Source organism: Scyliorhinus torazame, chromosome 8 (assembly GCF_047496885.1).
Source record: "Scyliorhinus torazame isolate Kashiwa2021f chromosome 8, sScyTor2.1, whole genome shotgun sequence".
Lineage (NCBI taxonomy): Eukaryota > Metazoa > Chordata > Chondrichthyes > Carcharhiniformes > Scyliorhinidae > Scyliorhinus > Scyliorhinus torazame.
The window spans coordinates 155,320,238-155,334,776 of record NC_092714.1 but is presented as its reverse complement, the minus strand read 5'-3'; the positions used below and the strand labels follow the sequence as shown (position 1 = coordinate 155,334,776).

General features: G+C 53.5%; 1 protein-coding gene across 4 annotated transcripts in view; it reads right to left on the bottom strand.

Annotated features, from left to right (window-relative positions):
- ppef1 (protein phosphatase, EF-hand calcium binding domain 1) overlaps window positions 1-9,651 on the bottom strand; it is a 275,391-nt gene extending 265,740 nt beyond the window's left edge. For all 4 annotated transcript variants that reach the window (XM_072514414.1, XM_072514417.1, XM_072514415.1 and 1 more), the window contains exon 1: window positions 9,495-9,651. Coding sequence is in view for 1 of the 4 variants with exons in the window: in XM_072514416.1 (XP_072370517.1) it covers window positions 9,495-9,516 (22 nt within the window). In the remaining 3 variants the exon portion in view is untranslated. The remainder of the gene's footprint in view (window positions 1-9,494) is intronic.
- Between the last annotated feature and the right edge of the window lie 4,888 nt (window positions 9,652-14,539).

Here is a 14,539-nt window from a genome sequence, read left to right as displayed (position 1 = left end):
GCGGTCGGGGTCTGGGCCTAGGACCCCGTTTTCCACGACGTAGCTGAGGATGGCTAGACGGGTTGTGTGGAACACGCATTTCTCTTTGTTGTATGTCAGATTGAGGGCCCGGGCGGTCTGGAGGAACTTCCTCAGGTTTGCGTCGTGGTCCTGCTGGTCATGGCCGCAGCTGGTGACGTTGTCCAAGTACGGGTATGTAGCCCGCAAGCCGTACTGGTCCACCATTTGGTCCATCGCCCTTTGAAAAACGGAGACTCTGTTTGTGACGCCAAAAGGGACCCTGAGGAAGTGAAAAAGCCGACCGGCTGCTTCGAAGGCCGTGTAGGGGCAGTCCTCCGGCGGATAGGGAGCTGATGATAGGCGAATTTTAGATCAACCGTGGAGAATACCCGATATTGGCCGATATGGTTCACCATTTTTGCTATACGGGGAAGGGGGTATGCATCGAGTTGCGTAAAACGGTTTATGGTCTGACTATAGTCCACCACCATTCGTTGCTTTTCCCCAGACCGGACTACCAATACTTGTGCTCTCCAAGGGCTGTTGCTAGCCTCTATGACCCCTTCTTTTAGTAGTCGCTGAACCTCTGACTTGATGAAAGTCATGTCTTGGGCACTGTACCGCCGACTCCTGGTGGCGACGGGCTTACAGTCGATAGTGAGGTTCGCGAAGGGGGGGGGTGGTGCAACATTGAGTGTTGCCAGGCTACATACAGTGAATGGGGGCAGGGGTCCGCCGAACTTCAGTGTCAGGCTTCAGTGGCTGCACTGAAAGTCCAGACCGAGCAGCAGGGGGGCACAGAGGTGAGGGAGGATATAAAGTTTAAAACGGGCATATTCGGCGCCTTGAATAGCGAGGTTCGCGACACAATACCCTGAGATTTGGACCGAATGAGACCCAGGTGCGAGGGCGATAGTTTGGGAGGCGGGATAGGTGCGCAAGGAGCAACGTCTTACCGTGTATGGGTGAACAAAGCTCTCCGTGCTCCCGGAGTCAAATAGGCAGGGGGTGTCACGACCGTTGATTTGGACCTGCATCATTGAGTTCCGCAGGTGCTTCGGCCGTGATTGATCGAGAGTAATCGCTCCCAGTTGCAGGTAGTCAGAGTCCTCGGTTGAGTCGGACTCACAAAATGGCCACCAGGAGTCACAAAATGGCCACCGCCGTCGGTCGCACGTGTCGGATTTCGAAGATGGCCGCCACCAAGATGGCCGTCCCCATGACTCGCACGAGGCCGATGACTCGTCAGAAGTGGGCGTGTCCGGCCGGCCCGCAGCCGCGTTGCGGGGCCTGTGGGCCCGGGAGTTCGATTTCTGGGCCCGATGAGACTTTTGTTTCTGGCCTTTGGGCCCAGCCAGGCAGACCTTTGCGAAGTGCCTCTTCTTTCCGCAGTCGTTGCAGATAGCGGAGCGGGCTGGGCAACGCAGGCGTAGGTGTTGGCCTTGCCCACAGAAATAGCATGGTGTGCCCTTGATGTGAGCGGGTCGCCGCGCCACGCAGGCCTATAGTGTGGCCGAGTCTGGAGGGAATCGAGAGGGGTTTGCAAGGTCCGCGGAGATTATGGTGGGCTGCTTCCAGAGAAGAGGCGAGCGTTACCGTGCCTTGGAATCCTTTGCCCCATCTTCTAGGAGCCACTGCCTGATGTAAGTGGATCGGATACCGGACACGAACGCATCACGAATATGTAAGTTCATATGGACTTCTGCCGTCATCTCTTTATGATCGCAGTTCCTGGCGAGCGCGGTGAGTCTCTCCAAGTATTCGTCCAATGTTTCCCCGGAACGCTGGCGGCAGGTCGAGAGTAAATGTCAGGCGTGTACCTCGTTTATCGGCTTAACGAAGTGCTTCTGTAGGATTTTGACCGCTGTTTCGTACGTCGTAGCCTTCTCGATCACGGAGGGGAGTCTGTGGCCCACCCGAGCATGTAGTAAGCTCAGCTTGCGAGGTCCATCTACTGCAGTCTCTGAGGAATTCAGATAGGCCTCAAAACACCAGAGCCAGTATTTAAAAATGTCAGTGGCCTCCGGCAACCGAGCGTCCAGATTGAACTTCTCCGGCTTTAGACCGCTGTCCATCTCAAAGTATTCTGCCAATTAAATTGAGATACCCTCAATTACGACTCGAGAGAGAAGATTGATAATTCAAAGGCTTTAATTAGTAGAGAAACAGACAGCTGCCGAGAAGTGAGCTCACTGCACGTTGCCCACTGAACATTACCTTATATACAGTTCCTTGGGGGGCGTAGCCGGAGGCGGAGTCCCCCAGGGTTCCAAACCCGGTCTTAAAGGGATCATCACATTAAAGGTACAGTTATACAGTTATCATTCATCACACATCGATAGTTCAAAAATAGGCTTGGGATCACTCCAGTCGGCGGACATAGCGCCGTTTCGGGAGAATTTCGCCCCAGTTCTTTAAAGTACAGAATAAACGGCTGCCATCTTCAGTAGAACCCCTCAATTGCCTCCCTCACTGTGTACTTAACTTTCTCGAGCTACAAAAATTTCAGAAGATCCCCCAGCCATACCAACAAGCTGAGTGAAGAAGCTGACCTCCAACCCATCAGCATCCGCCAAGGGCAATCAGCAAGGCGAAAGCCAGAACATCAGTCCCCACCCTAGTCTGCAGCTCTGGCAGGCCCGATACCCCGAATATGGCCATGAGGGGACAAGGCTTAAGTTCAATTGTTGGATCACCGACATGGTGCCAAAAGAGACTCAGGACCCCATGAGTTTAGGACATGACCAGAACATGTGTACATGGTTAGCCGGACCCCTCCCGCAATGCTCACTCTAATCCTCCACTCCTGCAAATAGCCTGCTTATCCTGAATTTGGTCAAATGGCCCTATGCACTACCTTTAACTGCATTAGCCCTAACCTCGCACATGACGACGTTGCGTTCACCCTACGCAGAATCTCACACCACGCCCCCTCCTCCAGCTCAGGCCCCACTTGGTCTTCACCACTTCCAAGGATACTGCCTCCTCTGCTATAAACTTCCCATAAACCCCTGAGGTACTCCCCTCCTCCATCCTTGCCAGTGACAAAACCCTCTTCAGCAACGAGGAAGGGGACACCACCAAGAACGTCAGAAAGATCTGCTTCTCGAAGTCACGCTACTGTAAGTATCTAATGCATCTGTCTGTGTAGCCCAAATTTCTCCTCAAACTCCTCAAAGCTCGCAAATCGGCCTACCGAAAACAAATCCTTCATCCCAGCTACCTTCCCATCCCCTAAACCTGGCATCCAAGCTCGCCGGCTGCAACATGTGGTTCGCACAAACCAGCACCAACTTTGATACCGCCCCCAATTTGAATTGCTGCCTAGATTGTCTCTATATCTTCAGTGTGGACGCCACCACCAGATTCCCTGAGTACTTCCCCAGACAAAAAGGTAGAGAAGATGCTACCAATGCCCTTAGCCCTGACCCCCTACATGAGCTCGACTCCATCCAAGAACAACAAAGAACAAAGAAAAGTACAGCACAGGAACAGGCCCTTCGGCCCTCCAAGCCTGCGCCCACCATGCTGCTCGTCTAAACTAAAATCTTCTACACTTCGGGGTCCATATCCCTCTATTCCCATCCTATTCAGGTACTTGTCAAGATGCCCCTTAAACGTCACTTTCGTCCTTGCTTCCACCATCTCCTTCTGTAGCGAGTTCCAGGCACCCACTACCCTCTGTGTAAAAAACTTGCCTCGTACATCTACTCTAAACCTTGCCCCTCTCACCTTAAACCTATGCCCCCTAGTAATTGACTCCTCTACCCCGGGGAAAAGCCTCTGACTATCTACTCTGTCTATGCCCCTCATAATTTTGTAGCCCTCTATCAGGTCGCCCCTCAACCTCCTTCGTTCCAGTGAGAACAAACCAAGTTTATTCAACCTCTCTGTGGTATTATCAGGTATTGCAGCACCCGAGAGGCTGAAGTCCATTGGTTAAAGCTGGGGGTTTACCATTGGCTGTATAGTATGTAGCTCCGCCCTGATAGGCGGGGTATAAGAGTCAGTGCCGTCCCAGCAGCCCTCATTCTGTACCTGAGCTGCTGGGGAGCAGTTCTAGTCTATTAAAGCCTTCAGTTATGCTTTAACCTCGTCTTTGCAGTTATTGATCGTGCCTCAATTTAATAGACTACAACCTAAATCGAAAGGATGGATCTCCGAATCAAGCCAGAGTGTCTGCAACTCAGTCCCGACGTGGCGAACTCAGAGGCGATTTTCAAGCACTGGCTGGCGTGTTTCAAAGGTTATCTTGAGACGGCTGGAGGCACACCCTCGGCGGAGCAGAAACTGCATCTCCTGCACTCAAGGGTAAGCCCTGGGATCTACACCCTCATCGAGGAGGCGGAAGACTTTGATGCAGCAATCAAACTTTAAAAAAGACATTATATCCGCTTGGTAAATCAGGTCTACGCACATCACCTGCTTGCAACGAGACGACAAAGCCCCGGGGAATTGTTGGAGGAGTTCTACCGCGCGCTACTGGTGCTGGGCAGAAGCTGTGGCTGCCCGCAGGTTTCGGCGAGCGAGCACACGGAACTCCTAGTCCGGGATGCCTTCGTAGCAGGTATGAGCGCCTCAGAGATCCGCCAGTGTCTTTTAGAGAAAGACACCCTGGGACTTAGAGAGGCATGGGCCCTGGCAGGGTCCATGGACGTTGCCTCCAGGAACGCACAATCCTATGTGCCCGACGGCGCGGCGGCCCCCTGGGCAGCGTGGAATCCCGCAGCAGCAGCCCCATAGACTTTCCCCGTGTCCCCGCAGGCCTGCGCTGTAAGGCGGCCTGCCAACTCCGCGGGGCCCCGCTGTGTCTTCTGCGGGCAGTGCTGCCTGGCCCGCACCTCCATCTGCAAAGGGTTCGGCAAAAAGGACCATTTTGTGGGGGTCTGCCAGGCACGAGCGGTGGCCACGGTCTCCAGCGACGACTCCGGACTGCCACAGCAAACTTCTCCACGGGCCCCAGGCGGCCAGCAATCACCGCCACCCCCGTATCCTAGGGCCACGTGCGGCCCACGGGCGCCGCCATCTTGTTCCCCGGACACCACACTGGACGGATGGGCGCCGCCATTTTGTTCATCCCCGACCACCATGTGCGACCCATGGGAGACGCCATCTTGGATGGGGCCCCAGGACCCCAGCCTGGCCGACTACACACTGCCCGATCAAAATTCACAACTCCTGCGTCTGGCCTCGGTGACTCTGGACCAAAACCGACCTCGAACACTTTCAACAGCAACGACGACAGTCTTCAGCAGCGGCCACGAGACGTCCTGCCTGATCGACTCTGGGAGCACGGTAAGCTTTATACACCCCGACATGGTAAGGCGCTGTTCACTTTTTACCCACCCTGTAAATCAAAGAATCTCCCTGGCCTCCGGTTCACACTCAGTGGAGATAAAGGGGTTCTGCCTAGCAAACCTCATAGTCCAAGGAAGGAAATTCAACAATTTCCGCCTTTATGTCCTTACGCACCTCTGCGCAGCTACACTCCTGGGGTTGGACTTCCAATGTAACTTGCAAAGTCTGACCTTCAAATTCGGCGGCCCTATACGCCTTCTTACTGTCTGCGGCCTCGCGACCCTTAAGGTCGACCCGCCCTCCCTGTTTGCCAACCTCCCAGATTGCAAACCCGTCGCCACCAGGTGCAGACGGTACAGTGCCCAGGACCAGACCTTCATTAGGTCGGAGGTCCAAAGGCTACTGAGGGAAGAGGTCATTGAAGCTAGCAACAGTCCCTGGAGAGCCCAAGTAGTGGTGGTAAAGACCGGGGAGAAACATAGGATGGTCATTGACTACAGTCAGACCATCAACAGGTTTACGCAGCTGGACGCAAACCCTCTCCCCCGCAATCCGACCTGGTAAACAGGATTGCGCATTATAAAGTCTTCTCCATGGTGGATCTAAAGTCCGCCTACCACCAGCTACCCCTCCGCACGAGCGACCGCAAATACACTGCCTTCGAGGCAGATGAGCGGCTCTATCATTTTCTAAGGGTTCCCTTCGGTGTCACTAACATGGTCTCGGTCTTCCAACGCGAGATGGACCGAATGATTGACTGGTACGGCTTGCGCACAACGTTTCTGTATCTCGATAACGTCACGATCTACGGCCATGACCAGCAGGACCACGACACCAACCTCTGAAAATTTCTCCAGACCGCTAAAATCCTTAACTTAACGTACAATAAGGATAAATGCGTATTTAGCACCGACCGTCTAGCCATTCTCGGCTACGTAGTGCGAAATGGAGTTATAGGCCCCGACCCTGAACACATGCGCCCCCTCATGGAGTTCCCCCTCCCTCACTGCCCCATGGCCCTGAAGCGCTGCCTAGGGTTTTTTAGTTACTACGCCCAGTGGGTCCCTAACTACGCAGACAAAGTCCGTCCCCTAATCCAGTCCACAACCTGCCCCCAGTCGATGGAGGCCCGCCAGGCCTTCAGCTGCATCAAAGCAGACATTGCAAAGGTCACGATGCATACCATCGACGAGTCCCTCCCCTTCCAGGTTGAGAGCGATGCGTCCGACGTAGCTCTGGCCGCCACCCTCAACCAAGCGGGCAGACCTGTGGCCTTCTTCTCCCGTACCCTCCATGCTTCCGAAATCCACCATTCCGGATGCAAACTGCACTTCTACCGGCCAGAGAGGGCGCACCTGATAAAGGCTTCCCGTCCCTTTGAACGCCTCAGCATGGACTTCAAACCTCCACCAACCGCAACACGTATTTCCTGAACGTGATTGACGAGTGCTCCCGGTTCCCCTTTGCCATCCCCTGCCCAGACATGACCGCAACCACCGTCATCAAGGCCCTCCATGGTATCTTTGCACTGTTCGGTTTCCCCACTTACATACACAGCGATTGGGGGTCCTCCTTTATGAGCGACGAACTGCGTTAATTCCTGCTCAGCAAGGGCATCGCCTCAAGCAGGACGACCAGTTACAACCCCCGGGAAAACGGGCAGGTAGAGAGGGAGAACGGAATGGTCTGGAAGACCGTCCTACTGGCCCTACGGTCCAGGTACTTCCCAGTCTCCCGCTGGCAAGAAGTCCTCCAGGGGGCCATCCACTCGATCCGGTCATTGCTCTGTACGACCACCAATCAGACACCTCATGAACGTCTCCTTGCCTTCCCCAGGAAGTCCTCCTCCGGGACCGCGCTCCCGACCTGGCTAGCGACACCCGGACCCATCCTACTCCGAAAACACAAGTCGGACTCGTTGGTCGAGAGGGTCCATCTGCTGCACGCTAACCCACAGTACGCCTATGTGGCGATCCCTGACGGCCAACAAGATACGGTCTCCCTACGGGACTTGGCGCCCGCCGGAACCCCACGCGCAACCCAACCACCACCCTCACCCCCCCCCCCCCTCCGCAGCACCTCACAGGAGGGTCAATCCTCCGGCCGCTCTTGCCTGGGCCCTCCCACCCACCGACGCCCCCTACAGGCGTCCCCCTCCCAGGTCAGCCGTTTTCCCCACCAGCGCCGTCTAGGGGTGACGAAGCTGCTATGTAGGCTATGTAGGCCGAAGACACGCTCCCGGAGTCGCAGACACCTGGACCCCCACCGGAATCACCACCGAGGCTCAGACAATCCCAGAGGACGACCAGGGCACCCGACCGACCGATTGCTTCATCTTAACCAATCTGTAACTGTAAATAATAAACACTGACTCTATATATCTGCCATGACTGTAAATATCCTCTAAACACTGTAAGGAGGTATCACGGTACCTCCATATCTGATCATACCATGTTGAATACAGTGTAGCCGCTGGCCACCACCCCCGCCGGACTCTTTTTTAACAGGGGGTGAATGTGGTAGTATCAGGTATTGCAGCACCTGAGAGGCTGAAGTCCATTGGTTAAACCTGGGGGTTTACCATTGGCTGTATAGTATGTAGCTCCGCCCTGACAGGCGGGGTATAAGAGTTGGTGCCGTCCCAGCAGCCCTCAATCTGTACCTGAGCTGCTAGGGAACAGTTCTAGTCTATTAAAGCCTTCAGTTATGCTTTAACCTCATCTTTGCAGTTATTGATCGTGCATCACTCTCCTCATAGCTAATGCCCTCCATACCAGGTAACATTCTGGTAAATCTCTTCTGCACCCTCTCTAAAGCCTCCACATCCTTCTGATAGTGTGGCGACCAGAGTTGAACACTATACTCCAAGTGTGGCCGAACTAAGGTTCTATACAGCTGCAACATGACTTGCCAATTTTTATACTCAATGCCCCGGCCAATGAAGGCAAGCATGCCGTATGCCTTCTTGACTACCTTCTCCACCTGTGTTGCCCCTTTCAGTGACCTGTGGACCTCCAAACGATCTAAATCCTGCTGTATCCTCTGACAGTCCTCATCGCTATCCGCAATTCCACCAACCTTTGTGTCATCCGCAAACTTACTAATCAGACCAGTTACATTTTCCTCCAAATCATTTATATATACTACAAACAGCAAAGGTCCCAGCACTGATCGCTGTGGAACACCACTGGTCACAGCCCTCCAATCAGAAAAGCACCCTTCCATTGCTACTCTCTGCCTTCTATGACCTAGCCAGTTCTGTATCCATCTTGCCAGCTCACCTCTGATCCGCACCCATAAAGGCTCCGGATCCCCACACCAACCCTGAACCTTCAGCATTCGCCACCCAATAATAATATATCGAGCTGGATTCTCCGCTGGCGGAATTCTCCATTGCGCCAGCAGCGTACTCACGCCCGAGGCGTGGGGCTGCCCAAAATGGGAAGCCCGTACTGGCTGCCGGGACGGAGAATTCTGCTGTTAGGGGGGCGTGCTGCACCAGAAAACTGGTGCGGCGGAACAGAGAATCCAACCCATCATGTTTGGCAATACCAAGCCCCCCGACTGCCTGTCCCTCTGAAGCACTGTGATTTTTCTCCAGCGTCGCACACAGCAGTGTCCTCCAGAGATTGATCTTCAATTGCTGGAGGCTCCAGGCTAATCCTGGAGGATTAGCAACACTAACGATCAACCCCCAACCTCTCCCCTCCACCCAGTCCTCCCTCCGTGCTTTCTCTCCCCCCCCCTCAACACTTCAACTATTCCTTTGGCCACCTTCCTCATTCGCCCACTGCTACAAGTGATGAACATTTATTCGGTGGTAGAATCACCCAGTACAGGAGGCAGCCAATCAGCCCATTGTCCCTCAGCTGGACCTTCAGCCCAATTAGCCTCAGCCGGCTGTAGGTTAATATTGCAAACAAAATAAAAATCACTTTCAATTGCCAGCCACTCGGCTTGATGCTAATTGTGTGTGTTTATTAACTGTCGAGGCATTAATAATCATGAACAAAACAGGATTAAACGTATCCAGAAGCCAGAAAATGTTTCTCCGTCACTACTGTAATAGTAAACAATCTCACTTATATCCTGACCACTGGTGAGCACAGAGCAAATCTGCTTCAATATTCAAACAGCTTTTATTGACACCTCAACAGCTCAAGATAACCTCCTTCGCTCAAGATAACTACTCCCACCTCTCAAGACATGAAGCTGCATTGATCGGGGTCCCTCAGGCACCGTGGCTCTGTTCACCAGCTGCCCAGCTGGGTATACGTCCTCTCCTCAATCCTGTGAAGACATCAGCCCTGAGAAGCTGGCATTTCTCCTGCTGTACGTGGCCTTTCTGCTCTATCTCCCCACACTGCTCTGTTGTCAGTCTGCAGACCTTGTCAGCCAGCACGGTGTGCAGCCTCTGCTCAGCATGAGCAGGGCAGAATCAGCAGTCATGTGACTACTTTCTAAAGCAGCAGCAACCCTGGTTATTTGGGAAGAAAATGCTATGGGCAGAAAATATTTACTGTGATAAATAATAAAACAAGCATACAGTGTTTAGTAAGAGCATGGGGAGTCCACACTGAATAAGATATAAAAACTTTTGTCTATTTGCAGTAAAATTATATACAGGGTAGATCCCTGCCAAATCTCTCCCTCTGCTCGGTGCCTTACTGGGCGACCTATGATACATACCTGAATGGGTGTCGAGGTGCAGCCGTGGGGAGCTTCTGGTGCTCCTGACAGATGGAGCACTGTTGGGCCAACGTCTCGATATTCATGTCCACACCCAGCCACCAGATGTAGCTTTTCACCAACATCTTCCTTTTGGACACTCCTGGCTGCCCGTTGTGAGGGTCCTGTAATGATATGTATATAGGTATTCCAGTGAAGGGTTAATTATTACTTCTCAGTGTTAGTCAAACATTAGAGGGCAACACCAGTTCCCAGTATAAATATCAACTCTCAGGGAATGCTGGGTAGTTAGTGGCGAGTTAGCAGAGGAGAAAGACTGATCACAGCATGTGGAGTAGCTTAGATTAGAGCGAGTTAACACAAGGACATCATTTGTAATTACTAGATTATAGATTATTGCTAGACAGAGTCAACCTTACTTTATTATTAGTTACAGCTCAATAGTGTGTGCAAACTTTATTTAATTAATCATTATCCAATGAGCTGGGACAGCGGGCTAATTTAGGGGGATCCCATTTACGGTAGCAAGGGATAGGTTTAGGTATTTGGGGATTCAGGTAGTGAGGGAATGGGCGGGGCTCCATAAGTGGAACCTGATGAAGCTGATGGAGGAAGCTAGGGAGGATCTTAAGAGGTGGGATACACTGCACTTAACATTGCCGGGGAGGGTCCAAGTGGTGAAAATGAATATTCTGCCGAGGTTCTTGTTTAGCTTTCAGGCTCTCCCAATCTTTGTACCAAAAGCCTTTTTCGGAAAGTGGACACGATCATCTCGGACTTTGTATGGGCGGGGAAGGTGCCGAGGGTGGGGAGGACCCTGCTACAGAGGAAGAGGCAGCAGGGGGTGGTTGGCATTGCCGAACTTGCTTCATTATTATTGGGCGGCGAATGTGGACAATATGCGGCGGTGGTGGGAAGGAGATGGGGTAGAGTGAGTTAGGATAGAGGAGGAATCTTGTAAGGGGTCTAGTTTGAGGGCTAAGGTGACGGCAGCATTGCCAATGGCTTTGAGTAGGTATTCAGGGAGCCTGGTGGTGCAGTCCACGGTGAAGATATGGAATCAGCTAAGGAGGCATTTTAGGGTGGAAGGGATGTCGGAGCTAACGCCGCTGTGCGAGAATCATGGGTTTGAGCTGGGGAGGATGGATAGTGTATACAGGAGGTGGAGGGAAGTGGGGCTGGTCAAGGTGAGGGATTTGTATTTGGAGGAAGCATTTGCCAGTTCGGAGAGCTAAGGGAGAGGGTAGAGCTGCCGAGGGGTTGTGAGTTCAGGTATCTGCAGGTTAGGGACTTTGCGCAAAAGGTTTGGAGGGGGTTCCCTAGGTTGCTGGGATACACCCTGCTGGAGCGACTGCTGCTTCCCGATGTGGAAGGGGAGGGAAGAATTGGTGATACCTACAAGTGACTGGGGGAGCAGGGAGGTGAGCGGGTGGTGAAGATCAAGGAGAAGCGGAGTTGGGAGGGGAGGTCAATTGGGGAGTATGGAGTGAGGCACTGCGAAGGGTAAACAGGACCTCCTCTTGTGCAAGGATGAGCCTGATACAATTTAAGGTGGTGCACAGGGTGCCTATGACTTGGGCGAGAATGAGTGGGTTCTTTCAGTGGGTTGCAGATGAGTGTGGGAGGTGTGGGCGGAGGCCAGCGAATCACGTGCACAGATTTTGGGGTTGCGAAAAATTGGGAAGATTCTGGCAGTCTTAGCCAGGGTAGTGGAGGAGAAGATGGACCTGGACCCTTTGGTGGCAATATTTGGGGTTTCAGAGAAGCCGGAGCTCATAGAGAGGAGGAAGGCCAATGTCGTGGCCTTCGCCTCTCTGATTGCACGGCGGCGAATTTTGCTGGAGTGGCGGTCGGCATCGCCACCGGTGGTAGCGGCTTAGTTGGGTGACCTGTACAAAGGGGAGTACTTAGAGAAGTACTTAGAGAAGATAAAGTATGAGTTAAGGGGCCCTGGAGAGCTCAAGTAGTGGTGGTAAAGATCGGGGAGAAACATAGGATGGTCATTGACTACAGTCAGACCATCAACAGGTATACGCAGCTGGATGCGTACCCTCTCCCCCGCATATCCGACCTGGTAAACAGGATCGCGCAATCCAAGATCTTCTCCACGGTGGATCTCAAGTCCGCCTACCATCAGCTACCCCTCCGCACTAGTGACCGCAAATACACTGCCTTCGAGGCAGATGGGCGGCTCTATCATTTTTTAAGGGTTCCCTTTGGTGTCACTAACGGGGTCTCGGTCTTCCAACGCGAGATGGACCGAATGGTTGACCGGTACGGCTTACGCGCAACGTTCCCGTATCTTGATAACGTCAGCATCTGCAGCCATGACCAGCAGGACCATGGCACCAACCTCCGAAAATTTCTCCAGACCGCGAAAATCCTTAACTTAAAGTACAATAAGGATAAATGCGTATTTAGCACCGACCGTCTAGTCATTTAGGCTATGTAGTGCGAAATGGAGTTATAGGCCCCGACCCTGATCAAATGCGTCCCCTTATGGAGTTCCCCCTCCCTCACTGCCCCAAGGCCATGAAGCGCTGCCTCGGGTTTTTCAGCTATTACGCCCAGTAGGTCCCTAACTACACAGACAAAGCCCGACCCCTAATCCAGTCCACAATCTTCCCACTGTCGACGGAGACCCGCCAGACCTTCAGCCGCATCAAAGCAGACATTGCAAAGACCTTCCAGGTCGAGAGCAATACGTCCGATGTAGCTCTGGCCGCCACCCTCAACCAAGCGGGCAGACCCGTGGCCTTCTTCTCCCGTACCCTCCATGCTTCCGAAATTCGCCACTCCTCAGTAGAAAAGGAGGCCCAGGCCATAGTGGAAGCTGTGCACATTGGAGGCATTACCTAGCCGGCAGGAGATTCACTCTCCTCACTGACCAACGGTCGGTGACGTTCATGTTCGATAATGCACAGCGGGGCAAGATAAAAAACAACAAGATCTTGTGGTGGAGGATAGAACTCTCCACCGACAACTACGAGATCTTGTACCGTCATGGGAAGCTAAATGAGCCTCCTGATGCCCTGTCCCACAGCACAAATGCCACCGCACAAGTGGACCGCCTCCGAGCCCTCCACGAGGACCTCTGCCACCCCGGGATCACTCGCTTTTTCCACTTCATTAAGACCCGCAACCTGCCCTACTCCATCGAGGCGGTCAGGACAGCCACCAGGGACTGTCAAATCTGCGCGGAGTGCAAACCGCACTTCTACCGGCCAGAGAGGGCACACCTGATAAAGGCTTCCCATCCCTTTAAACGCCTCAGCATGGACTTCAAAGGCCCCCTCCCCTCCACCGACCGCAACACGTACTTCCTGAACGTGATTGACAAGTACTCCCGGTACCCTTTCGCCATACCCTGCCCCGACATGACCGCAACCACCGTCATCAAGGCCCTGCAGGGTATCTTTACACTGTTCAGTTTCCCCGCATACATACACAGTGATAGGGGGTCCTCCTTTATGAGCGACGAACTGCGTCAATTCCTGCTCAACAGGGGCATTGCCTCAAGCAGGACGACCAGTTACAACCACCGGGGAAATGGGCAGGTAGAGAGGGAGAACGGAACGGTCTGGAAGACCGTTCTAATGGCCCTATGATCCAGGAATCCCCCAGTCTCCCGCTGGCAAGAAGTCCTCCCGGAGGCCCTCTACGCCATCCGGTCACTGCGCTGTACAACTACCAGCCAGACACCTCATGAACGTTTCCTTGTCTTCCCCAGGAAGTCCTCCTCCGGGACCTCGCTCCCAACGTGGCTAGCAACACCCAGACCCATCCTGCTCCGGAAGCACGTGCGGGCGCATAAGTCGGACCCATTGGTCGAGAGGGTCCACCTGCTGCACGCTAACCCCCAGTACGCCTACGTGGCATTCCCTGATGGCCGGCAAGATACAGTCTCCTTTCGTGGCCTGGCGCCCGCCGGAACCCCATGCGCACCCGATCCATTACCCCCACCACCCCCCCTCCACAGCACCTCACAGGAGGGTCAGTCCTCCCGCCACTCCTGCCTAGGCCCTCCCACCCACCGACGCCCCCTACAGGCGCCCCCCTCTCGACTGAAACGTTTGCCCCACCAGCGCCGTCGAGGGGTGACGAAGCTGCCATGGACGTCGAAGCCACGCTCCCGGAGTCGCAGACGCCCAGACCCCCACCAGAATCACCACCGAAGCTCAGACGATCCAGGAGGACAACCAGGCCACCCGACCGACTGATTGCTTCAGTGTAACTGTAACTGTAAATGAACACTGAATGTATATATCTTCCATGCTTGTAAATATTCTCGACAACCCTATAAGGAGGTATCACGGTACCTCCATATCTGATCATACCATGTTAGATGCAATTGTAACCACTGGCCAACACCCCCGCCGGACTCTCTTTTAACAGGGGGTGAATGTGGTATTATCAGTATTGCAGTACCCGAGAGGCTGAAGACCATTGGTTAAACCTAGGAGTTTACTATTGGCTGTTTGGTATGTAGCTCCACCCTGACAGGCGGGGTATAAGAACCGGTACCGTCCCAGCAGCCCTCATTCTGTACCAA